The sequence below is a fragment of the Cervus elaphus genome, chromosome 4 (genome assembly GCF_910594005.1).
Source record: "Cervus elaphus chromosome 4, mCerEla1.1, whole genome shotgun sequence".
NCBI lineage: Eukaryota > Metazoa > Chordata > Mammalia > Artiodactyla > Cervidae > Cervus > Cervus elaphus.
Genome location: NC_057818.1, coordinates 64,041,780 through 64,068,619, shown reverse-complemented (window position 1 = coordinate 64,068,619; position 26,840 = coordinate 64,041,780). Strand labels below are relative to the sequence as shown.

Here is a 26,840-nt window from a genome sequence, read left to right as displayed (position 1 = left end):
CTGACCTTGTGACTGAGAGTAACTATACCTAAAACAATCAAGATGCTGCTGGTCCAACCATCGATGACCAAGTTCAAGATGACTGTCAGAGCGGACCGTGCTGTTCTCCACGTAGCCTCCTCCCTCTGTCCATAAACCTCTTACCCGCTGCCTGTTGGGCTGGGAGGGGAGTCTACCTCGGGCAGGAGTGTAACCCTCCCCTCCCACTGCCGGCATCCAAAATAAAGCAAACTTTCCTTCCACCAACCTGGCCTCCTGAATGGCTTTTGAGCAGCCGGCAGCCAGACTTTGCTTTCAGTTACAAAATGACTGAACTGAATACTTAAGGACGGTTAAAATTTCCTGTTATGTGTGTGTTACCCCAGTTAAAAACATCTTAGAAAATCTCACAAGGGTAACCACAGAAGTGTTCAGTGCTGACAGGAACTTTGCACAAGCTTCCAGTCCCTTCAGCCCCATCCCCACCCCAGTTACCCATTGTAACTGGGTTAAGCATTGTCTTCTGTGCTCAGGGGCTCCCCTCTTTGGATTTTGGACAAACATCAGCTCCAGCCCTTAACCTCACCTCAGTAGCACCTTAACCTCAGGCTTCCTGACTGCCCCAGTGCTCCAGGCTCTGCTCCAAGGATCCAGTAAGTCTCGGGTCACCCTCTTCTGTGGGAGACTGGGCGCTGAGTTCACATCCTCCCAAAGAGGCCTCTGCAACCCCAGAGTGCGGGGGCGGGGGCGGTGAGCCCGGCCTCTGACTGAGGGTGGAGAGCCCCGTTTTCCAGATGAACGTAGAAGGAGCTGGGAGCTGTTGTGTTTGTGTGAGAAGAGAAGGGGCTGGGAGAGATTGGATCTGAGTCCAGAGGCTCTTGGACTGGTTTTAGACTGGTGCTCACTCAACACTCAGGTGACCCTCACATAGAGTTTGTGATACGGGTACCACTGCCTTCAGTCTCCTGTCTCCTGTCTGCCCTCCGTGTCTGCTGATGCCTCCTCTAGGAGCTGAGCGTTCCGCTGAGGACGACTCAGTGGTGTTTTGTGTTAAGTTACCTTGGAGTTTTGTACACTCAGCAGCTCTGTGAAGCTGGCTCTCCAGTTTATCCTCGGCATAAAATTTTAAAAACTGATGAAATACAAATAAATTGGCCATCTTCACCATTTTTAAATGAACCTTCAGCAATACTGGGTAAATTTACGGCAACTGTGGAACCAGTTCGCAGAACTCTTTTTGTCTTGTAAACTGAAACCGTGTCCGCATTTAACGATGCCTCCCCATTTTCCCCCTCACCCAGCACCTAGCAAACCAGCATTCTACTTTCTGTCTTTGTAAATTTGACTGTATTAGCTACTTCATAGAAGTATTTGTCTTTTGGTGACTGGCTTATATCACTTAGCACATTGTCCTCAAGTTTCCTCTATGTTATAGCATGGGTCAGAATTTCCCATATTTTTAAGGCTGAATAATATTCCACTGTAGATATAGAGCACATTGTATTTATCCATTTAAAAAAAAAATTCCCATTTATTTTTATTAGTTGGAGGCTAATTACTTTACAATATTGTAGTGGTTTTTGCCATACACTGACATGAATCAGCCATGGATTTACATGTGTTCCCCATCCCGATCCCCCCTCCCACCTCCCTCTCCATTCCATCCCTCTGGGTCTTCCCAGTGCACCAGCCCTGAGCACTTGTCTCATGCATCCAACCTGGGCAGGTGATCTGTTTCATCCTTGAAACAGATCTGTTTCATACTTGTTTCAATGCTATTCTCTCAGAACATCCCACCCTCACCTTCTCCCACAGAGTCTGTTCTCTACATCTGTGTCTCTTTTTCTGTTTTGCATATAGAGTTATCATTACCATCTTTATTTATCCATTTTTCGTGGATGGCCATTTGGGTTGCTTTCATCTCTCAGCTAATCTGAATAATACCACCAAGAACACTGGTGTGCAAATGTCTCCTATGACCTCACTTTCAGTTCTTTTGGGTGTACACTCAGAAGTGGGATTGCTCAACCATGATGGTAATTTCAGTTTTGTTTTTTTGGAGGAACCACCATACTTTATCCACAGCAACGGCACCATTTTATGTTCCTAACGACAGGGCTCAAAGGTTCATCAGCAGCATTTGACCAAGAAGGAAACGCAGGTCCAGAGAAGTGTATGACTTGTTCAAGGTCAGAGAGGTGGGGCCAAGATCCTAATCATAGCTTCCCGACTCTTCGAATGTTTACCCTCAACCATAATGCTCAACTCGGACCTTAGAGTAACATGGACAGAAGCCCCCTGCCCTTAACTCATGTTCACTGAGTCAGCCTGGCCCTGCAGAGCAAGTGTGAGGGGGAGACATTCTATGTCCCAAAGGATAGAAACTAAAGTCTGTTATTTCTGATTCAGAATGAAGATTAGTCCTTCATTAGTCCTAATGAAGATTAGGCACATGGGAGGTCAGTCTGGTTTTTCTTTTTTTTCGATAGTCAATAATAATTAACTAGAATTTTTTTTTTTTTTTGCTTTTTCATTGGAGGATAATTGCTTTACAATGATGTGTTGATTTCTGCTGTACAATAAAGTGAATCAGTCCTAATTATAAATATACTTTCTTCCTGTTGAGCCTCCCTCCCCCTTCTGATCCCATGTGTCTACATCCCCACAGAGAACCAGGCTGAGCTCCCTGAATTGTGCAGAGGCTTCCCACTAACTCCGCTTTACACATGGAGTGTGTATGTGTCAGTGATACCCTGTCAATTCATCCACCCGCTCCTTCCCCGCTGTGTCCACAAGTCCAATCTCTACGACTCCATCTCAATTCTGGCCCTGCAGATAGGTTCGTCTGTACCATTTTTATAGATTGCATATATATATATGCACATTGATATACAATATTTGCTTTTCTCTTTCTGACTTACTTCACTCTTTATATCAGGTTCTAGGTTCATCCACCTCACTACAATTGACTCAAATTCTTTCCTTTTTATGGCTGAGTAATGCGTGCTGCAATTCATGGGGTCGCATAGAGTTGGACACGACTGAGCGACTGAACTGAACTGAACTGAATACTTCATTGCATATATGAACCACATCCTCTCTATCCATGCATCTGTCTAAGGACTTCTAGGTTGCTTCCATGTCCTGCCTATTGTAAATAGGGCTGCAATGAACATCAGGGTACATGTGTCTTTTGAATTATAGTTTTCTCAGGGTTTATGTCCAGCAGTGGGATTGCTGGGTCATATGGTAGTTTTATTCCTAGTTTGTTAAGGAATGTCCATCCTGTTCTCCATTGTGACTTTGTTAATTTACAATCCCACCAACAGTGCGGTAGAGTTCCCTTCTCTCCACATCCTCTCCAACATTTATTATTTGCAGATTTTCCGATGGTGACTATTCTGACTGCTGTGAGGTGATAGCTCACTGACATGTGGACCCAGTGGGGGAAGGGGAGGGTTGAACAAATTGGGGGATTAGGATTGACATATATACACTACACGGGCAAAACAGATAGCTAATAGCAACCTGCATAGAACACAGGAACCTCAGGTTTTTGCTCTATGATGCCCTAGAAGGTTGGGATAGGGGCTGGGTGGGAGGGAGGCCCAGCAGGGAGGGGATGTATGTATACATATAGCTATTCACTGGGCTTCCTTCCCTTGTGGATCAGTGGTAAAGAATTTGCCTGCCAATGCAGGAGACACAGGTTTAAGCCCTGGATCAGGAAGATCCCCACGATTAGGAAATGGCAACCCACTCCAGTATTCTTGCCTGGCGAATCCCATGGACAGAGGAGCTGGCAGGCTACAGCCCATGGAGTGGCACAGAGTCAGACACGACTGAGGGGCTAAACAACAACAAAGCTGATTCACTTCTTTGTGTCACAGAAACTAGCACAACATTGTAAAGCAATTATACGCCAATAAAAAATGAAAAAAGAGAACACTCATATAAGTAAAATCAGAAATGAAAGAGGAGATATTACAAATAGAACCTCAAATATACACAGTCTTATACACATTCCTTATACTATGAAAAAGTATATGCCAACAAATTGGATAAACTGGAAGGAAAAATAAACAATCTGAATAAACCAATAACAAGAAAGGAAGTTGAATCAGTGATAAGAAACCTCTCAACACAGAAAAGATAGTTTCACTGGTGAATTCTACAAAACATTTGATTTAAAAAATTTTTTAAACAATTTTGGCTCCACTAGGTTTTTGTTGCCGCGGGAGGACTTTTTCTCTAGTTGCAGTGATCCGGGGCTACTCTTCATTTTGGTATTCGTACTTCTCCTTGCAGTTGCTGCAGTTTTTGTTTAGTCCCTCAGTCTTGTCTGGCTCTTTGCAACCCCATGGACTGCAGCACGCCAGATTTCCCTGTCCTTCACTGTATCCCGGAGTTTGCTCAAAGTCATGTCCATTGAATCAGTGATGCCATCCAACCATCTCATCCTTTGTCTCCCCCTTCTCCTCCTGCCCTCATTCTTTCCCAGCATCAGGGTCTTTTCCAATGAGTCAGGTCTTCACATCATGTGGCCAAAGAATTGGAGCTTCAGCATCAGCATCAGCATGTAGATTCTCATCCACTTACACCACCAGGGAAGTCCAAAAAACTAAGAATTTTAAAAGACTACATGTATTTCTAGACCGCTTCCTTTTATAAGATAATGGAGAAAACCTGTGTTGTCACTGTGTACACTTTCAAGGGTCCCCTCATAATGGAAGAATCTTTGATGATATCATGCTTGGGAATTTTTTCATTCTCTTCTCATGTCGTGTGGTTTTCTTTCAACTCCCCTCTGACTTAGTTTCCGTTCTGTCAGGGCTAGCCTGGCTTAGGGATTTGGACGATTTCCAAATGCAACCAAGGCAGGAAATCTACTGGTCCAAGGCACAGTGATGAATTCATGTCAAAAACAGGATGTATGGAGGGAGGGGGCAGAAGGCAAGAGAGAGAGAGTGAGATGAAGAAATATTTTCATCTGTGGTAGAAAAGAGGCAGGAAGTGAAGTGAAATGAAGTGAAGTTGCTCGGGTCATGTCCGACTCTTTGTGACCCTGTGGACTGTAGCCAACCAGGCTCCTCCGTCCATGGGATTTTCCAAGCAAGAGTACTGGAGTGGGTCGCCATTTCCTTCTCCAGGGGAATTTTCCGACCCAGGGATCGAACCCAGGTCTCCCGGATTGTAGGCAGACGCTTTACCATCTGAGCCACTGGGGAAGTCCAAAAGAGGCAGGAGGAGGAGGCAAAGACAGAAGGATTTAAGATACTAAAGACTGGCAGTTAGGGGGTGGGAGCAGATTATCAATAGTGAATTACAGGTTACCATGAATGCAACATCAATTTAAAATATTCATATATAATGTATATGCAAAGCACCCAAACTCAGCCATGGTTATAGAATTGAGCAGTAATTTCAGATACTTCAAGAAGTACATGAAAAAGAAAAGGTGTTAATATTTGAGAGGTAGAGGTCAGAAGGCTGGGAAATTTAGGGGAGGGGTGATGATCAGGACACTCACCTTGAAATACAGGGTGGCTGTTCAATGGAAAGGAAAAAGAAAAGGAATGTGAGCATATCTGTGATATCTCAGTCACCGTGAGATGAATTAAAAACATGGGAAATTATACTGAAAAGATGAGAGGGTGGGGAGAAAGCAGCAGAGGTGGACCTGAGTGACTCTCATGAATCATAACAGGAAGGGAGTGCCTGACAACCAAGGTTGTCTACTGGGCTGGGCTTCCCTGGTGGCTTGGTGGTGAGAAGCCAGTGCAGGAGAAGGTGGTAAGCCAATGCAGGCGGTAAGAAGCCAGTTGGTCTCCTGCCAATGCAGGAGACATGGGCTTGATCCCTGGGTTAGAAAGATCCCCTAAAGCAGAAAGTGGCAACCCACTCTAGTATTCTTGGCTGGGAAATCCCATGGACAGAGGAGCCTGGCAGGCAACAGTCCATGAGGTCACAATGATTCAGACACGACTGGGTGACTAAACAACAATGAAAGCAACAAAACTCTGTACGATGTGATACCAAACATGCCATTCTCAAGGCTTAGGTGTCTGTCCTTACATTATGTTAAACTCTGTATGTTTCCCCTATTATAATTGTGTGAAAGTCAGACTCTTAAAAAAACGATGTGGAAGTTTTTTCAACATATGTATGTGGACTTGATTCCAAATGTCCTTCTGTTGTTAAAGAGGGGAGTGCTCCTTACTTCTAAATCCCCAATGCCTATTTTACATGTCTTGTACTTTTTTTTAAAATTTTTACTCTCACTTGTTTGGCTCCCTCAACTTGAATTATATATATTTTTAATTTATTGAAGTATAGTTGATTTACAGTGTTCTGTTAATTTCTTCTGTAGAGCAAAGTGACCCAGTTATACATATGTATTGATATCTTCCTCTTCATTTTCTTTTTCATGACTGTTTATCACAAGATATTGATTATAGTTCCCTGTGTTATACAGTAGGACCTTGTTTATCTATTCTATATAGAATAGTTTCCGCGTGCTAATCCCAAACTCCCAATCCTTCCTTTCCCCTCTTCCTTGGCCATCATAAGTCTAGTCTCTATATCTGTGAGTCTGTTTCTGTCTCATAGATAGGTTCATTTCGGTCGTATTTTAGACTCCACATGTAAGTGATATCATACAGCATTTGTCTTTCTCTTTTTGATTTATTTCACTAAGTGTGATAATCTCTAGGTCTCATACTGCTGCAAGTGGCATTGTTTCATTTTTCATGGCTGAGTAGTGTTCCATTGTTTGTCTATCTGTCTGTATGTCTGAATATATATATTTGTCGTTGTTTAGTTGCTAAGTTCTGTCCAGCTCTTTTGTGACCCCATGGACTGTAGTTAGCCAGGTTCCTCTATCCATGGAATTTCCCAGGCAAGAATACTGGAGTGGGTTGTCATTTCCTTCTCCAGGAGATCTTCTTGACCAAGGAATCAAACCTGTACCTCCTGCATCAGCAGGCAGATTCTTCACCACTGAGCCACTAAATATTCACACACACACACACACACACATCTTGTTTATCCATTCATCTATTTGTTGCAGGAAGGGGGACCCCTTCCAGGGCCCGAAACTGGGCTCTTGTCTAACACTCAGAAATGAATTGTCTGAGGAGACATATCCAATGACAAAGCAAGAGATTTTGTTGGGAAAGGGTGCCCAGGCAGAGAGCAGGAGAGTCAGGGAACCCAGGAGAACAGCTCTGTCACATGGCTTGCAGTCTTGGGTTTTATGGCGATGGGATTAATTTCCGGGTTGTCTTTAGCCAATCATTCTGACTCAGAGTCCTTCCTGGTGGTGCATGCCTTGTTCAGCTAAGATGCCAGAGAGAAGGATTCTGGGAGGTTTTATGGCGTTTTATGGGTTTTTATGGGTTTTATGGGTTTTATGGGTTTTTATGGGTTTTATGGCGATGGGATTAGTTTCCGGGTTGTCTTTAGCCAATCATTCTGACTCAGAGCCCTTCCTGGTGGTGCATGCCTTGTTCAGCTAAGATGGATGCCAGAGAGAAGGATTCTGGGAGGTGGGCGGACAGGTGGTGTCTCCCTTTGACCTTTCCCTAACTCTTCTGGTTGGTGGAGGCTTATTAGTTCCCTGTTCCTTACCAGGACCTCCTGTCGTAGAACAGCTCATGCAAATGCTCACTATGGTGTCTGACCAGGGTGGGCGGTTTCAATCAGTGTGCTTCCCCTAACATATTGATGAGTTTTAGGTTGTTTCCATGCCTTGGCTATTGTAAATAGTGTTGCTATGAACATAGGAATGCATGTATCTTTTTGAATTATAGTTTTGTCTGGGTATACAGTCAGAAGTGGGATTACTGGATCCTATATCAACTCAATTTTTAATTTTTTGAGGACCCTTTATACTGTTTTCCATAATGACTGCACCACTTTACATTCCCATCAACAGTGTAAGAGGGTTCCCTTTTCTCTACACCCTCTCCAACATTTATTATTTGTAAACTCTTTAATCATGGCCATTCTGAACAGCATGAGGTGGTACCTCATCGTCGTTTTGATTTGCATTTCTCCAATAATTATGAATGATGGCCATCTTTTCCTGTGCAAGTTGGCCATGTTTTAGATATCTCTTTTAGTGCATATTTTAGGGTGCCTTTTGGCAATATTAGGTGGATGAATTCTGTACACTGCTTCTTTTCCTTGGCCACATATTTTATTAGCGAAAGAAAAGTGAAAGTGTTAGTTGTTCAGTTGTGTCCAATGCTTTGTAACCCCATGGACTATAGCCCGCCAAGATCCTCTGTCCATGGGCTTCTCCAGGCAAGAACACTGGAGCAGGTTGCTGTTCCCTCCTGCAGGGGATCTTCCCTACCCAGGGATCGAATCCACATTTCTTATGTCTCCTGCATGGCAGGCAGATTCTGTACTGTCTCAGTCACCAGGGAAGCTCACATCATCTTGTTGAAGCATTTAAACTTTACTGCTGCTGGGGCCGAATATCTTGTCCTCTATCCTCTTAGGTTCTTTGTCTGGAGTCTGCAAAGTAGACACACAAAGGGTAGATGAGCAGGAGAAAGAACTACATTTACAACTAGCCTTCTGTTTACATTTCCTAAGAAAGGAGGCCAGAGGGCTCTAGGCTAGATATTTACAATGAGCCTTCTGTTCCCGCTTGGAGACGGAAATGACAGAACAATGTATGACAAAAACCACTGCAATATTGTAAAGTAATTAGCCTCCAACTAATAAAAGTAAATGGGGGAAAAAAAAGGAAATGACAGAACAGAGTAAAGAGCTGAACTTTGCCTGCTGTGGAAACGGTAATTTAACAGTCATGGCAGGGACAGAAAGGGACTAAACCCTGTGTGTGTAAAAGATCAAGAGGCCACATATTTTCTATCTTGAAGGCACCACACATGCACAGCAATTCTCCTTGGGGGGCAAAAAGACGGGGGCACCATCCCATAATCGGTGATGTCCAGGCCCCCACAGGCCTGTGTGCTGGAATCCATCTAGGAAAAAAGCTGAGCACACTTGTCGGGGAGGGTCCTAGGGCAGGGCAGGTAATTAGCCAAAGGCAAACAAACACAGAAGGACTACCCTGTACAGATGATTTAACATTCTCCTTAAGGGGCTCCTCCTCTTTCGGGAGGACGCCCACAGTCTTTCTCTTGGGTGTGAGTGCTGCCTGGCTTCTGTCTTAACCAAACAAACCTCTGTGTGCTCCCCGACGAGTGTGCTGTGTCTTCAGTAATGCACTTTTACCTTATTTTTAGTTTTTGCCTCCTGGAGAAATGCATTTTTCACTAGGGGCAAGAACTGGGAGAATCTTGTTTCTAATTTCTAGTCCCTGGTGGACTAGTGGCTAGGATTCCTGGTTTTTCACCCAAGCCACTGGGCAGAGAACTAAGCCACTCCTCATGGTTTTCTCTCTCCGAGATCATTGATGCTGAAGCCCGGGATTTCAAGGTAAACTGCAGGTCTCCCCAAACTGCTGGCTGGAGACTTCTGCCTTTCTCTCTCCCTCAAGAACTTGCTTACTCTTACTCTCTGCTCTGTTCTCTTTTCAAGACCCACAGGGCTGAATCTAGGTCCATTCAGTGAAGGAGCCCTACTTGTGTTTCTCTCTCTCCTCTCCTCTGTCTCTTGTTCTGCCTGAACTACAACTCCCAGCATGTCCCTCGCTCAAGCAGTGCTTCCTCATCAGCTTCCGAGAAACACGCCGGGAATCAGAGCTGGGCGCCTGCCGCCCCCAGCAGCAAATTGCTCCCTGCTATGCTGTTCAGTTGCTCAGTCGTGTCTGAGTCTTGCGACACGACTATAGCCAGCCAAGCTCCAAGTTCTCTTGCTCCTTCAGATTCTTCTGCAATTTTAAGATACTGTATTTGTAAAAAGAAAAAAGATTAACAATCATTTGCCATCACATGGTTGCCACAAACCTTCAATTTATAAGAAAAAGCAGTATCTTTGAGGCACAATAAATCAGTGCATGATAGTGCTTGTACAAGTATCTGTACAGATTTAAAATATAAGTATAATTAATGCACAACTGTATTTATATAAAGTATAATTAATGCAGAAATGTATTTATATAAAATGCACAAATATGCATTTATATAAAAGATGTGTATTGAAATATATATTTGAATGTTCCCTCTTTGTCTGAAATTCACTATATCTAGGTGTTTTGTATTTTTGTTTATTAAATCTCTCACTCTGCATTCTATTCACTTCTTAGAAGGGTGTTAGTCATTTGGGGTTGGGAGCCACCCTAAAAGCACAGGTATAGGAGTAAGAAGGTAGTCAGTTAGCACCATGCGGTCAGGGTTGTTGTCATCTTGAGGTGCTGGAAGCAAAATTGCAGGGTTCAGATGATTATATCAAGCCAAAGTGACACTGGGTGAAGGGAGTTACCACGCCTCCTAAGAGGCCAGTTAACTCAGAACAGTGTCGAGTATGGCAGAATTTAAGAGATTCAATTGGGTGAGCAGCAGAAATAGGCAGAGACCACAATTACAAGTTCTTCAGGCAGCAGGACACCAGTGTCTGGGAAAGGAACCTTGTTTTTTCATGGACACCATGAGAAGGGAGTTGTTCATCCTTATTTTCAAAAAAGAAGTTCTTTATCTCAATGGTTAAGACAGATGAGCTGTGAGAGTCAGCCAGGCTATCTTAGTTCACACAAAATTCAAGTTGAACCACAGAAAAAATGACTTCCCCATTTCTCAATATGTGAACATTTTCTCCATCACAAGCAGATAAAAATCTTAAGACCATATGGTCCAGCAATTCTACTTCTGAGTATATACCCAGAAGAGTTGGAAAGCAGCACACTCTGGAAGACATATCTGTACACCCATATTCATAATAGCATTATTCACAATAACTAAAGCATGAAAGAAATCCAAGTGCCCACTGACCAAGAGATGGATAAGCCAAGTACGGTATGTACTCATAATACTGTAGAGTATTATTCAGCATTAAAAAGCAAGGGAATACTAACACATGCTACAACATGGATGAATTCTGTTGACATTATACTAAGTAAAGCCTGACAACAAAAGAGAAATAGTGTATGAACCCACATGAATGAAGTACCTAGAGTGGTCCCAAAGAGTTGGACATGACTGAAGCAACTTAGCACTAGCTCTAGAGTGGTCAGGCTCACAGAGACAGAGGGTATAATGGTGATTGCCAAGACTGGTGGAGAAGAAAGGAAGAATTTTGTTGTATGGGTACAGAGTTTCAGTTTTACAAGATGAAGAAAGTTCTACAGTTTGGTTATCCAAAATGTAAATATACTTAATTAAACTACACACTTAAAAAAGGTTATAATGGTCAATTTTATGTTATGGACATTATACCACAATTAAAAAACAAAACAAAAACCTCTCAGAAGCATCCCCTGAGGTAACCATGGAAGAGTCAGGGCTGATAGCAACACTGTAGATGCTTCCTGCCCACCCAGCCCCAACCTCGTCCCAACAACCCAGTGGGTAAGTGCTGTCTTCTGTGCTCAGGACTCCCTGCTTTGGTTCTTGGAGATGTCTCAGCTCCAGCCCCGCATGGCTTAACCTCAGCCTCCCTGACTGACCCAGGGCTCCAGGCTCTGCTCCAAGGATCCAGTAAGTCTTGGGTCACCCTCTTCTGTAGGAGACTGGGTGCTGAGTTCACATCCTCCCAAGGAGACCTCTGCAACCCCAGAGTGCAGGGGGTCAACCCGGCTCCTGACTGAGGGTGGAGAGACCAGTTTCTAGATGAAAGCAGGAGGAGCTGAGAACTGTTGTGTTTGTGAGAGAAAGGGTGGGGTGGAGGTTGGATCAAGTCTGAAAGTTGGGAGACTCTTTTCAGACTGATTTCAAATGATTTGAAAGAATACCTTTAAGATGAGGGGAAGGGATAGTTAGGGATTTGGGATGGACATGCACACACTGCTATACTTAAAATGGAAAACCAACAAGGATCCACTGTATAGCACAGGGAACTCTGCTCAGTGTTATGGGGCAGCCAGGATGGGAGGGAAGTTTGGGAGAAAATGGCTGCATGTATATGTATGGCTGAGTCCCTTTGCTGTCTACCTGAAACTATCACAACATCGGCTATACTTCAATACAAAATAAAAAGTCTAGAACTGATTCAAATGAATTCTTTTTAATGGCTGAGTAATATTCCATGGTGTATATGTACTATAGCTTCCTTATCCATTCGTCTGCTGATGGGCATCTAGGTTGATTCCATGTCCTGGCTATTATAAATAGTGCTGTGATGAACAGAAACCACTACAATATTGTAAAGTAATTAGCCTCCAACTAATAAAAATAAATGAAAAAAAAAAAGTCTAAATTACTCTTAAAAAAAGATTACTTTTATATAGGATTTCCATTATGTGAACCTGATCTCAGTCTCCTGTATACTGTTGGCCCTCCAAATCTATGGGTTCTTCCTCTGCAGATACTGGGGCAACTGTATTGACATGAAAAACTGGATTTTGGTAAGTGTGGAGGACAACTACATGTTAATTTATATTAAGTCACGTTTGGGTTTGCTACACCTGGGAACTCTGTGAAGCTGTCTGTTATTTATCATTGGCAGCAATTTCTTTAATGATACACATAACATAAATTAACCATCTTAATGATGTTAAGTGTACAATGGGAGAGGAAGAGAGGGGGGCAAGTTGAGAAAGTAGCACAGACATATATACACTATCATGGGTTTCCCTGGTGGCTCAGACAGTAAAGCATCTGCCTGCAATGCAGGAGACCCAGGTTCAATCCCTGGGTGGGGAAGATCCCCTGGAGAAGGAAATGGCAACCCACTCCAGTACTCTTGCCTGGAAAATCCCATGGACGGAGGAGCCTGGTGGGCTGCAGTCCTTGGGGTCACAAAGAGTCAGACATGACTGAGCGACTTCACTTTCTTTTCCTTTTATGTGTAAAATAGATAGCTAGTGGGAAACCACTGTATAACACAGGAGCCCAGTCTGGTGCTCGGTGATGACTTAGCGGGGTGGGATGGGGGTGGGGATGGAAGGGAAGGTCAAGAGGGAGAGGAATACATATACAGTTACAGCTGATTCATGCTATTATATGGCAGAAACTGACACAACACTGTAAAGCAATTACCTTCCAATTAAAAAAATTTTTAAGTACACAGCTCACTAATGTTAAGTATGTTTACATTGTTGTGCAGTCAATCTCTAGACCATTTTTCATCTTGTAAAACTAAAACTTTGTCCCTATTTTTGTGATAACTCTCCACTTCCACCTTCATCCCAGCCCCTGAAAAACCACCTTTCTGTCCCTATAATTGGATAACTCAGAGGTTCAAAGAAGTAGAATCATGCAGTATTTGTCTTTTTGTTACTGTCTTCAACAGGTTACTTAGCATAATATCCTCAAGTTTCCTCCACATTGTAGTACACATCAGAATTTCCTGTCTTTTTAAGGCTGCATAATATTTCACTGTATGTACAGACCACATTGTGTTTATCCATTCTTTTGTGGAAGGACATTTAGGTTGCTTCCAACTTTCAGCTACTGTGATAATTCTTTTTTGAATCAGTTCAGTTCAGTCACTCAGTCACATCTGACTCTTTGTGACCCCATGAACCGCAGCACGCCAGGCCTCCCTGTCCATCACCAACTCCTGGAATTTACCCAAACTCATGTCCATTGAGTCAGTGATGCCATCTAACCATCTCATCCTCTGTCATCCCCTTCTCCTCCCTCCTCCAATCTTTCCCAACATCAGGGTATTTTCCAATGAGTCAGCTCATCGCATCAGGTGGCCAAAATATTGGAGTTTCAGCTTCAACATCATTCCTTCCAATAAACACCCAAGACTGATTTCCTTTAGGATGGACTGGCTGGATCTCCTTGCAGCCCAAGGGACTCTCAAGTATCTTCTCCAACACTACAGTTCAAAAGCATCAATTCTTCAGCAGTCAGCTTTCTTTATAGTCCAACTCTCACATCCATACATGACTACTGGAAAAACCATAGCCTTGGCTAGACGGACATTTTGAATATGTGTGTACAAATATTTCTTTGAGAATCTATTTTCTGTTATTTTGGGTATATACCCATAGGGTGAATGGATCATATATTAAATCAATCCACTTTTAGTTTTTGGAGAAATTATCATACTTTGTCCACAGCAGATGCACCATTTAATATGCACAAGGATTCATCTGCAGAACATAAACAAGAGGAAAATGGAGGTCCAGAGAAGTAAATGACTTCTTCAAAGCCACAGGGGTGGTGAGGAAGCCAATATTCTAATAATATTCTCCTGGCTTCTTAATCCTTGCTCTTAACCAAAATGCTGAACTTGAACTTAAGAGCATGGGAAGAGAGAGCCCCCTTAAGGTAAATCGTGGTCACTGGGTCATCCTAGTCCTGCAGAGCCATGTGGTGAGGAGACATTTCAGGCCTCAAAGGAGCAGGAAACAGAGTCCTGTCATTTCTGATTCAGAATGAAGGTTAGTCCCCCTCCCTCCAGGCAGTTGCGAGACCTCTCTGGTTTGATGCTTTGACTGAGCTGGGCTAGAGTCTGTCCCTCCTACATATTCCATCTTCTTCTGCCCCAAAGCAGAGTTCTTATTTCATGTCACTGTACAAGCAATGAAGCAGAAAGCTGTTAGGTTTCAGGATCCTTACTGAAGAAACGTATGGAGTCTGGGCTTTTTGATCACCATGCTCCTAAGAGTCATTTCACACATATCAAAGAGGGAAGGGAATAGTGATGATAGCAATTTTCCCTGTGTTATACAGGAAAGGAGGGCAAAGATGTTATGTAGTTTGTGAAAACTCAGAATAATTAATATGTTCCAGAGCTGGATTTGAACCAGCAGAGCTGGTTGATTTCAATTAAAAAATTATATTCTTATCCATTCATTCATGCATGTTCAGTCACTCAGTCCTGTCTGACTCTTTGTGACCTCATGGATGGTAGCCCACCAGGCTCCTCTGTCCATGAAACTTTCCAGGAAAAGAATACTGGAGTATGTTGCTATTTCTTCCTCCAGGGCATCTTCCCAATGCAGGGTGAACCTATGTCTCCTGCATCACCTGCATTGGCAGGCAGAGTCCTTACCACTGAGCCACCTGGAAAGCCCCTCTTATCCACTCAACTTATACCAGTTAATTAGCTACTGTGTGTCAACTCTGCATTTGAATCTTTGGCTTCTCAAGAAGCAGGAAACCCTTCTTTCCAGGTTTTTTGGCTGGTCTAATAAAAAAGTTGACATGAGACAAATTTAATTTGTTGTGTATTGAGAGCCCCATAAAAACCTGAGGCTCAAGACAGTCAATCAGTGGAGGCTTATATGGTACCATGAGTTTAACAGAATGAGGTAAGGATCTGGGGCTTCAAAAGGGAGGAGGACACCCATAGGGTGATGAGAAGAGCAAGTGCTTGGTCAAAAAATGTTTGCCACTCCAGGCAGGGAAGTCTTTCTGAGGTTGTAAGTTCTCTCTGGTAATACCTCTCTTCCTGCCGTAGGTCCACTAATCTAATTATTTTGATTAAGGGAGAGACAAATTGGGAAAGGAGTACGTCAAGGCTGTATATTGTCACCCTGCTTATTTAGCTTATATGCAGAGTACATCATGCAAAATAATGGGCTGGATGAAGCATAAACTGGAATCAAGATTTTGGGAAGAAGTATTAATAACTTCAGATATGCAGATGACACCACCTTTATGGCAGAAAGCAAAGAGGAACAAAAGAGCCTCTTGATGAAAGTGAAAGAGGAGAGTGAAAAAAGCTCGCTTAAAACTCAAACATTCATGGCATCTGATGCTATCACTTCATGGCAAATAGATGGGGAAACAGTGGAAACAGTGACACTTTATTTTGGGGGGCTCCAAAATCACTGCAGATGGTGAATGCAGCCATGAAATTAAATGATGCTTGCTCCTTGGAAGAAAAACTGTTACGAACCCAGACAGCATATTAAAAAACAGAGACATTACTTTGCCAACAAAGGCCCATCTAGTCAAATATATGGTTTTTCCAGTAGTCATGTATGGATGTGAGAGTTGGACTATAAAGAAAGCTGAGCACCAAAGAATTGATGCTTTTGAACTGTGGTTGGAGAAGACTCTTGAGAGTCCCTTGGACTGCAAGGAGATCAAACCAGTCCATCCTAAAGGAAATCAGTCCTGAATATTCATTGGAAGGACAGATGCTGAAGCTGAAACTCCAATACTTTGACCATCTGATGCGAAGAGCTGACTCATTGGAAAAGACCCTGATGCTGGGAAAGATTGAAAGCAAGAGGAGAAGGGGATGACAGAGGATGAGATAGTTGGATGACATCACTGACTCAATGGACATGAGTTTGAATAAGCTCCGGGAGTTGGTGGTGGACAGATAAGCCCAGTGTGCTGCAGTCCATGGGGTCGCAAAGAGTCGGAGATGACTGAGCAACTAAACTGAACCGAATGGAACTGAAGGGAGAGACAGGGAACTTCTCCTGAGTCTGCTGGGTCTTAACTGCCTTCAACTCACAGCAGTCTACCCACCAAAGAGGCACATTTGGGCAGAGATAATCCACTCTATCTCACTTTTCTTCAAGCAACCCTTCCAGTAATTTTGAATCATATTAAAATATGTATTTATGTTTAAGAAACAAAAGCTCAGAGACAGAGAACTTGCCCAGTGTGTCCTTTTACCACCTGCTCCGCATCATTCCATTGCACTGTGGAATTGGACTCCCAGGGTCAAGGGCAGATGGGACTTTTTTTTTTTAATTGAAGTAAAATTGTTTACAGTGTTGTATTAATTTCTACTGTACAGCAAAGTGACTCAGTGATACATATATATACATTCTTTTTCATATTCTTTTCCATTATGCTTTTTCACAGGATATCGAAGAGTTTCCTGGGCTACATAGTAGGACCTTGTTGTTTAGGACGGACATTCTTAATGACCTTGTGTCTTGCAGCAGATCTTCTCAGCAGATCGTAGCCTCCTCAACTCCGTCTAGGATGCTGCGTCAGTATGTTCACCAACTTGGTCAAAAACTGGTCCGCAGGTGGCGGCTGGAGCCCAGAGAAGAGTCTGAGAGTCCTGTGGCTCATTTGAACACCCTGCAGATGGTGATCTTGGGTGTGGCCAACACCCTGGGAGCTGGCATATACATCGTGGCTGGTATAGTGGCCAAATACATAACTGGACCAGCGATTGCCATCTCCTTCTTGGTGGTCGCCATGCCTTGTGTGATGTGTGCTCTCTGCTATGCCGAGTTATGGGCCCGAGTACAAAGTTCCGGTTCTGTGTATCTCTACAGCTACATCACCATGGGTCAACTGTGAGCCTTCATCACTGGCTGGAACCTCATCCTGACCTTACTCATTGGTGAGATGATGGCGGGGAGGAAGGCCTGGGACTTAAGATCAGGAAACTAGGAATGAGGGGTCTTCTCTCATTCACAAGCATTTTGCTATCTACCTTGTGGTGGAGGTGGATAATAGTGGCAGGAAAACTCCACAACTTCATTCTACTCAGGTCTATCCTGTTTTCCTTAAATGATGGACCAAGAATTAAAAGGACAGGGAACTGTAGGGAGTGGGTTGCGTGTTGCACAGGCTTATCCCTTCACCATACTGAAGTCTATGTTCAGTTGTTGTCTTCGTGGGATTTTCCTTTACCACTAGATATAAAATTTCAACCCTCATCTCCGAGCCTCCCTGGTCCCACTTTCCTGTTATTTTCTTGCATAACATTGATCTCCTAATTATATCAAATAGTGACCTATTTTGTGAGTTATCTGGGTCTGCTTTTCCCACCCCAAGAAGAGAAGCTCTTTGAGATTAGATACTTTGTCTTTCGTTTTTTTAATACATCCCATGGCACATAGTCAATAATCAATTTGTGCTTGTTAGTGAATATTCTTCTGCCTCTGCAGCCACTGCCAGTTTGTCCAAAGTGTGGAGCATCACCTTTGACAGCCTGATTGGAAACCACATCTCTCAGGCGTTAGAGGAGACTTTCTCTCCGTACATGCCCTCTTTCCTGGCCACGTTCCCAGACTTTGTTGCTCTGGCCCTGTTGCTGGTGATGATTGGTGAGAAGGGGACAGAGACAGGATGAGAAGAGTGGGGTGTGGAGCAGGAGCTGGGGAAGGAAAGGCTTGGGTGCAGAATGAAGGGGGTTAGGACTAGAAGGAAAGGTGGCAGGAGGGGAGGACACACACTGTTGTTTTTTATTCTCGGCGCCATTGACAATTCGGGCTGGATCATTCTTGGTGTGGTGTGAGGACTGTCCTGTCCACTGTAAGGTTTTTAAGAAACTGTTTTCAGGTATTCAGTAGCATCCCTGGCCTTCACTCACTAGACACCAGCAACACTCATCCCCTCAAAAATTTGTGACAATCAGAATGTCTCCAGACAGAGCCAACTGCTTGGGGAACAAAATCACCCCTGCTCAGAATCATTTACTTAGACCAACAAGTTTCTTCCTCTGCACTGAGACCAAAAGTAATTTTTTTTTTCAACTTAAAGGAAATCCTCATAGCATAAAATTAAAAATCTTATTATCCTCTCCCAGCTTTATTTAGATCTATATGACATACAGCACTGTGTAAGTTTAAGGTATACAACCTGATGATTTCATAGACATGTATTGTGAGATAAGAAATTAACCACTTGAAAGTGTACAATTCAGTGGCACTTAGTACATTCACCATGTTGTGCAACCATCACCTCGATCTACTTTCAAACATGTTTATCTCTCCAAAAGGGAAGACTGCTTCCTGTACCCACTAAGCAGTCACTATCCATCCACCACCTTGCCACAGTCTGCCAATTATCCACCTCTAGCAACCATTAGTTTACTTTCTCTATATATAGATTTTTTTTTTGAGTGTTTCATATTCTTTCTTTCCTATAGGAGTAACACTTCTGGGACCTCATACGTCACCCCTGATTATCAAAGTGTTCACAGTCATCAAAATTTCTGTTCCAATCTTCACGATCATCTCTGGCTTCATTAAGGGAGACCTGCACAACTGGCAGCTCACAGAACAGGACTACAGACTGAACACATCCAGATCCAGTGACATCTATAGGTTAGGAGGCTATGACCCTTGGCCAGAGTAATGCTTGTGAAGTGGGGGGAGGGGGCAGTGCAGAGCTGGGAAGACAGTAGAGACTAGAGAGATCTGGGCTGGTGAATCCACATGATCAGATGATGGGGGGCCGGAGTCCAGGACTTGTGGTATGAACGGAGGAATCCAGTAGAGATGGCTGAGCACACCCCACCCATGTTCTTCCTCATTCTTTCTCTCACCATAGCTTGGGCCCTCTCGGTTCTGGAGGGTTTGTGCCCTTTGGCTTTGATGGGATTCTCCGAGGAGCAGCTTTATGTTTCTACCCATGTTTTGCTGTTGAGGCCGTGGTCGCTACAGGTAACATGGTCATTTTGTATCCCATCTGGGGCTTGGGCACAGTTTCAGCTGCCCTTGGGCACAGGGGTTGATAGATGGTCAGCCTGCTTTGGAAGATGCAAGAGGAAAGGGGATTTTTTTTTTTTTTTTCCTTTCACACTGGTGTGTTTTCCTCACCCAAAAGTTCTACCCACTCTGCAGGGAGAGAAGCCCAAAATCCTCAGCGTTCCATCCCCTTGAGCATGGTGATCTCCATCTCTGTCGGCTTTTTAACGTATTTTGGAGTCTCAGCAGCACTCAGCCTCATGGTGCCCTACTACCAGATTCATCATTACAATCCTCTACCGCAGGCCTTTCTCCATATAGGGTGGGCTCCTGCCAGCTATATCATGGCTGTTCTCTTCCTGTGTTCTTTTTTATACAGGTCAGTGTCATGGTTTTCTCCCTGTCTACTGTCTGGTTTTCAGGTATTCTGGCCCTTGAGATTGACAGACAAGAGAGCAAGACATCTTACCCCATGTAGACCAAGGAGGAGATGTCCTAGTCTATCCCTCTTCTCCACATCCCCACACATGTTTCAATGTTCTTTTCCAGCCTTCTGTTTAGCATATTTTTCATGTCTCGGTTCACCTGTGCAATGGCCAAGGATGGGCTCCTTTTCCGGGGCCTTGCCCAGATCCATGCCCGCACAGGCACCCCCGTTGTGGCCATCATGTCTTCTGGAAGCCTTGCAGGTGAATAAACAAAACCCACTCCTTCTCCAATCAATTTCCTTAACTTGGATTTTTCTAGTGGTTTCTCACCCCCTTCTCTACCTTGCTCCTGCCCTTATTCTAGCCATCATGGTGTTACTCTTGGACCTTGGTCATACTGTGGAACTCATGTTAACTGGGATCATGCTTGCTTACACCCTTGCGATTATTTCTGTGCTTGTCCTCAGGTGAGAGTCCCCTATACCTGGGCTGGGGGTCTTGGACCTTGGGGGTGGATGGAGAGGTAATCCTCTTCTTGTTTCATGCTGCCTTCTATATGTCCTGTTCTGCGTAAGGCAGGAAAGAGACAAATAGACTGTCTGATGTTAGATTAATAGGGACTGCTGTTATTATTGCTGTAATACCTCTATTTTTTTTTCTTTTTTTTTATTATTACTTAAATATTTAAACTAAACCCTAAAAATTGCCTGATGTTCAAATTTCAGAAAAAAGACCTCTACATTTTAAAACACACAAACTTACATTGATGATAGTGCATACTATATTGAAGAAACTTTTCTAAGCAGTAAGTATAATCATGATATTTTGCCAATATTGTTCTTTATGCCATATTAATTGTTCTCGCTGTAATTAGTATGTTCAGCAATGAGAAACTCAAATGATGTTAAATAACACTTTAAAGTTTCTACTATCCATATTATAATATCTGAGGAAGTTGTGCTTACCAAAGATAAACATTCAGTGAATAAAAACAACAAATACTGCTTTAAAAATCCTCATTAACAAATAGCATACTACAGTAAGAAACAACTGTATCTGTGCTAAGTAATTCTTAAGACAAATTACCACAAAAGTTCACAGAGTGACTTTATGAAACTTGAGATTTACAGGAACTTTTCTCTTCATTAATGCCTTGCTGTTTCCCTCACTCCTCTTATCTGTAACACCTCCAGTTACACCAAATTACCACACACACACTCACCCATCTTAAACTTCACACATTATTCTTTTTATACGTTAAGAACACCTTCTTTAGAAAAAGCAACAGTAGATGGGTTCTATGTACTAGAAAGTTAGCTTTTACCTGAAATGATTTTACAAATGTAAACTATGCACACAGTTGAGGATCTGAGCTTTTACGTGAAATGATTTTACAAATGTAAACCACGCACACAGTTCAGGATCTGAGTGCTCTTTCTTGATCTGACCTGTGCCTTCAATTACAAATGCCTTGATCTCACCGATAGCCAAACCATGATACTACTCCACACTGCCCCCTAGCTCTACAAGAGAGATCAGTTTAAAAGTAACACGGTTTGAGATGACAACCTCAAGAAAAAGTGTCAGTCACTTATAGCTCTACTTAAGTAATTCTTAAGTAGATACTATATACTACATACTAATAAGTAACAGCTGACAAATCTTTCAACTAACACTGATAAGAACTGATGAGAAAAAAATAATATGAGCTGATGGGCTTGGAATTCAACCACTAAACAATCGAGTTCGAAAGTTCTGTAGAAGCTCTTCCTAACTATGAAATCTGTTTAGTTTTTGGAGTCGTTAAGCAAGGACTTATACAAAAATACACATTAAAAATGTCTTCTTTTCATGTAACTAAAGGGCAAACAGCATGGCATTAAGCCATGTTTCCTTAGAGGAATGCAATCAATTTCTTCGTTTTAAAAAATACTGGGATCAGATTAAGTAATCTCACTACAGTCACATTATTTACATTAAAAACTTAAATTGCTAACTCTAGTAATTTTGTGAGAGGAAAATTTGTGACCTTGGCCCTGATGCTAAAAAAAAAAAAAAAAAAAACAAGAAAAATGGTCGGAATTCGGCTGCCTCAGTCAGGATCAGCAGGGCAAGACGAAAAATGAGGATGACACAATGACATATGCCCCTTCTTTTTGGAAACGGACTTCTTCACAGTAAGCAAAACTTCTAAGAACAACAGCTACAAAAATCACTCAAGTTTTCCGTTCACCTTACACAGCCATTCTGAAAAAGAATCCTGCTATTTCATATCCAAACTCTGGTACCCTCGCACTAACAAGGAGAAACGCTGAACAGGATGAAAAGTGGAAAGGGAAAAAAGAAAAAGAAAAAAAAAAAAAAGGAAAGGATGAAACTCCAGAACAACTACAACGACGCAGAGTACGTCAAAAACACAAGGTTTTATTCTAAAGAATGGTTTTGTTTCTACCGTTTTTCTAAAGTATTTAATTTGCACGTCTTAAAATAGAGACCCTGAGGAGAGCAGCTTGAGGCGGTGAAAGGAAGGGGAGGCGGGTTAGGTAAGAAGAGAGACTTGCGAGAAAATATGTGCGGTGCGTGAGAATGTGCGATGGAGGGCGGCGGGGGGGGGGGGGAGATGCTCGCTTCCCCGTCAGGAAGCAGCCGAGGGCGTTTAGAAGAGACAGGTAGAATCTGACGCGGCTTAAGGAACGCGTATTCACCGCCAGAACGCACCCCTGGTAAAGAAATCACCTAGCATAAGAAAGGCCAACCCCACCAACTGTGCGAATGCCCAGATGACCATTTTAACCGGCTCTATTGTCTGGAGTACTAAGGTGGAAATGCCTCAGGCACGAGATCCAGCGAGCCTGACACTAGGTCAGAGATACTGTCTAGCACCAGGAGCGGAGAGAAGATGGGACCGTGGCGCTCCGGGCATTCCCGGCCCTCGGGGCCCCCTTCCTCGAGCGGCCAGGGAGGGGGCGGCGCGGTTCCCCAGGAGCCTCGCGGAGCCCCGTCCGGGGCGTCGGGGCGCAGGCGGTCCCCTCGGCCGGGCTGGCGACGCCTCTCACCGCGCAGCCCAGGAGCGCGGAGACTTCCCCTCCCACCCCACCCCCAGCTGAAAGCCGGGAAGACGCGGAACTTGGGCTCCGGAGCGGAGGCCCACAGCCCAGGTCACGGCCACGGGTGCGAGGCTCTGGGCGAAATTCCGGGGGGGCCCCAGGGGTGGCCCAGAGAAGGCAAAGCGCCTGGCGGCCCGGCTCTCCAAATCGGACGACACCCGGGTCCGGGCGACGCGGCCCCGGTCCCCGTGGCGCTCGCCGACCCCTGGAGCTCCCCGGGTCCTCACACTCCCAGGCCCTCTCGTCTGAGCCGGTGACCCGGCCTCTCGGAGCTGCCCAGGCCCCCTGCGGCAGCCGCCCCTCTTGGCCAATAGCTCGTCTCCCGAACCCTCGCCTCGGACGCTCCCGCCGAGCCCCGGGCCGCACCTCCGTCCTGGTGATCCGGTGTCGCCCCAGCTTCACCACGGCGAAGTTGCCCTTGCCCAGCGTGCCCTCGATTTCGTAGAACCCCACCCGGACCGGCCCGCGCTGCAAGTGCCTCGGGCCATCCGCCATGACCATGCTGGGCCCCGCTGCGAGGCACGGCGGACTGGAGCGCGGACTGGCCGGCTGGCGGGCGGACTGGCGGGCGGGCGGGCTGCGCGGCTCCGCTCGGGCGACGGCGGCTCCGCTCTCCTATTATTGCTGTAATACCTCTATTCAGGTACCAGCCAGACCTGAATGAGAAAACAGAGGAGGAAGTTGAGATGGAGCCTGAAGTTGAAGAACATCCTGTGGACTCTGTACCAGAAGCAGGAACCTCAAACATCCTAAAGACTCTGTGGTTCCCTACCAGCACCACCCCTACCCAGAAATCTGGTCAGATTGTCTGTGGATGTGCCTTTCTGCTTGGTGAGCAGTGGGATTTCTTTTGGTAGTATTCTGAGACTGACAGGATGGTATCGGAGTGTGTATTTTGTCAGTTGAGGAGTCTTGGAGATATCATAGCCCTTCCTGATGTGGGCAGACTGGGGAGGGGTGTGGCCCAAGGTCCTGACGTCTTTGTCTTCTGGGTCCAGCCTGTTCTCCTCCTTGACCCTTGCAGTTCTCCTGCTGACCATCCTGAGCCTGATCCTGGCCCAGTGGCCCAGCCAGGTGTTCTCTGGAGACCCCGTGCTCACAACAGTGGCTGTGCTGCTGCTGCTGCTCATCACTGGGGTCACGGTCATCATCTGGAGGCAGCCCCAGAACCCCACTGCTCTTCACTTCAAGGTAGGTGACCTTACGTGCTGAAAATATCCACCTGAGTGAATAAAGTCTGCATGCTTTGAGGTCTAAAAGTCCTTCACTGGACAAGGAATTGAGGGGAGTTGCTAAAACCAGTGGACCTGTCCCTGATGCACACTCAGTGTTTAAAAACCCAGTCTCAGTAGGGACTTAACGCACAGGCTGAGGACTAGTCTTCTTGCCTACATGTGATAGGGTCTCCCTTTCAGACGTCTGGGCTGTGTCCAGGGATGAACTAACTCTGTCCACAGGCCCCTGCTCTGCCTGTCCTCCCACTGGTGAGCATCTTTGTGAACGTTTACTTGATGATGCAGATAACGTCTGGAACATGGGCCCAATTGGGAGTCTGGAATGCCATTGGTAAGTTGCTTTCTGGGCTAAAGAGGCATCATGGGTGACTGAACCTCTTCTTTTTACTTCATCCGCAAACTGTGTCAGATGCCATAATAGGAGGCCATTTATGACTTAGTGACTGTGACTAAAAAACAACAACTGGGCATTTGTAAGTGGGAAGAGCGCCTACTTTCCCTTCTCACTGTCTCATTTCTCTACTAGGATCTGTTATATACTTTGGATATGGGATCCGACAGCCTGGAGGAGAACAATGAGCAACAGCCATCAGCCTCCACCTCCCAGACTCTTTACAAAAACATCCCTGGTGCTGAGTCATCTTAACCACAGGAAACAACTGCTGTGTGGAATCCCTCCATGCACTTGAGGCTCTGCTGGTTCATGGGACACTGTGAGCCTTGATAGAGTGTGAGCACAGCATGCCTTTATAGCTGTGTATTCATTGACAGAAGATAAAATGACTTTAAAGTTGTAGAAATTAAAAATTTACATACAGAGAAGTCCATGTTTCATAAGCATACAACAAGATAAAATTTCACAAAACAATGTACAAGGACATAAGCAGGAACTGGAGGAATAAATAAAATATCAATCAGCACATAAAAATCTCTTCCTTGTGCCTATTTCCAGCAAGAAGAGGAAAGAAACTCAATCACTGTATTGTGTCATGAGTTGCACTTTATGGAGGAGGGAATGGCAACCAACTCCAGTATTCTTGCCTGGGAAATCACATGGACAGAGGAGCCTGGTGGGCTACAGTCCATGGGGTCACAACAGAGTTAAACATGACTTAGCAAGTAAACAACGAGTCCACAATAGTGAAAGACAATACCTTGATGCTCCCCTTGGTGGCTCAGTGGTAAAGAGTCCACCTGCCAATTCAGGAGACACGGGTCCAATCCCTGATCCAGGAAGTTCCCACATGCCATGGAGCAACTAAGCTGGTGCACCAACTACTGAGCCTGTGCTCTAAAGCCTGGGAACCACAAGGAAAGACACCACAATGAGAAGCCTACACATTGCAGCTGAAGAGTAGCCCCTGCTCACCACAACTAGAGAGAAGCCTGCACAGCAAACATAACTGCCAAAGCCAAAAATAAATAAAATTTTAAGACATTTTTAAAAGAATTGTACTTTAAATATCAGGACGCAAATGTGTCAGAAGTAAAAGGAAAGGAATGTGTACATCGTGCCAACAGCAATATGAGAAAGCTAGGCTGGCTATATTACTATAAAAATGGACTTTGATGAAATGAGAATAATAATAAAGTAGATCACTTCATAATGCTAAAGAGAAATGATCATTTGTATCTTTTCCTCTAGCTTTATTAAGGTGCAGTGTAACATGGTATAAATGGTCTTTTTTCTTTTTTTTCTGTAGGAGACTCTTAGAGTTAAGCAATACAGTTGATGAGGAAAAGTTCTTAAAAAAAAAAAAAAATCCCTGCATTTCCAATGGTGGAGGAAGCAGGTGGGAAGTAATGGTTAGTTGATAAATAGTTGGGATCAAAAGGTAGCAATTGAGACTGAAAAGACAAGGGTCTTCCCTGGTGGTCCAGTGGTTAAGAATCTGCCTTCCAAAGCAAGGGATACAGGTTTGATCCCTGGTTGGGGAACCAAGATCCTACAAGCCATGCAGTATGCCCCCCACCAAAAAAAGTACATACCTTAATTTTAAAATACTTTATTGCTAAGAAATGCTAACAATTATCTGACAACTAAGGGTTGCCATGAACTTTCAATTTGCAAAAAATGCAGTATCTGTGAAGCATAGTAAAATGATATATGACTGCACCTGTGTATGTATACATATTAAAATAAGTATATGTATAATTAATATGCATAAGGTATGCATGTATAATATATGCATTAAAATATATGTGTTCATTCTTTACCTAAATTCAATGTATCTGGCTGTCTTGTAATATTATTTGCTAAATCTCTCACCCCTTGGTCTCTGTGTATGTTCTCTGCATTCTAATATCCTCTTGGTATAAGAACGTTAGATTTATTTCCTTAGGGCTCACTCTTATGACCTCATTTAACTTTAATTACCTCATTTTAAAATAATTTTCTTCATTTGAAGTGTGAAGTTTAGTCACTCAGTCATGTCCAACTCTTTGCAACTCCATAGACTGTACCCTGCCAAGCTCCTCTGTTCATGGGATTCTCCAGGCAAGAATACTGAAGTGGGTTGCTATTCTCTTCTCCAGCGGATCTTCCAGACCCAGGAATCAAACCCGGGTCTCTCTCATTGCAGGCAGGTTATTTATCTTCTGAGCCACCAGGGAAGCCCTTTCTTCATTCAAGTCTCACATTTATTTATTGGCTATGTCGGTTCTT

At 44.0% G+C, this 26,840-nt stretch overlaps 1 protein-coding gene across 1 annotated transcript; it reads left to right on the top strand.

Annotated features, from left to right (window-relative positions):
* The first annotated feature begins 1,091 nt into the window (after positions 1-1,091).
* Positions 1,092-26,333, top strand: LOC122692490 (cationic amino acid transporter 3-like). The gene is given in 13 exon segments (XM_043900084.1): positions 1,092-1,174; positions 16,839-17,331; positions 17,882-18,040; positions 18,865-19,042; positions 19,269-19,381; positions 19,562-19,784; positions 19,955-20,094; positions 20,198-20,300; positions 23,584-23,771; positions 23,965-24,131; positions 24,398-24,506; positions 24,702-24,732; positions 24,734-26,333. Coding segments are annotated over 13 exon segments (2,013 nt in total). The 5' UTR covers positions 1,092-1,153; the 3' UTR covers positions 24,822-26,333.
* Positions 26,334-26,840: the final 507 nt, after the last annotated feature.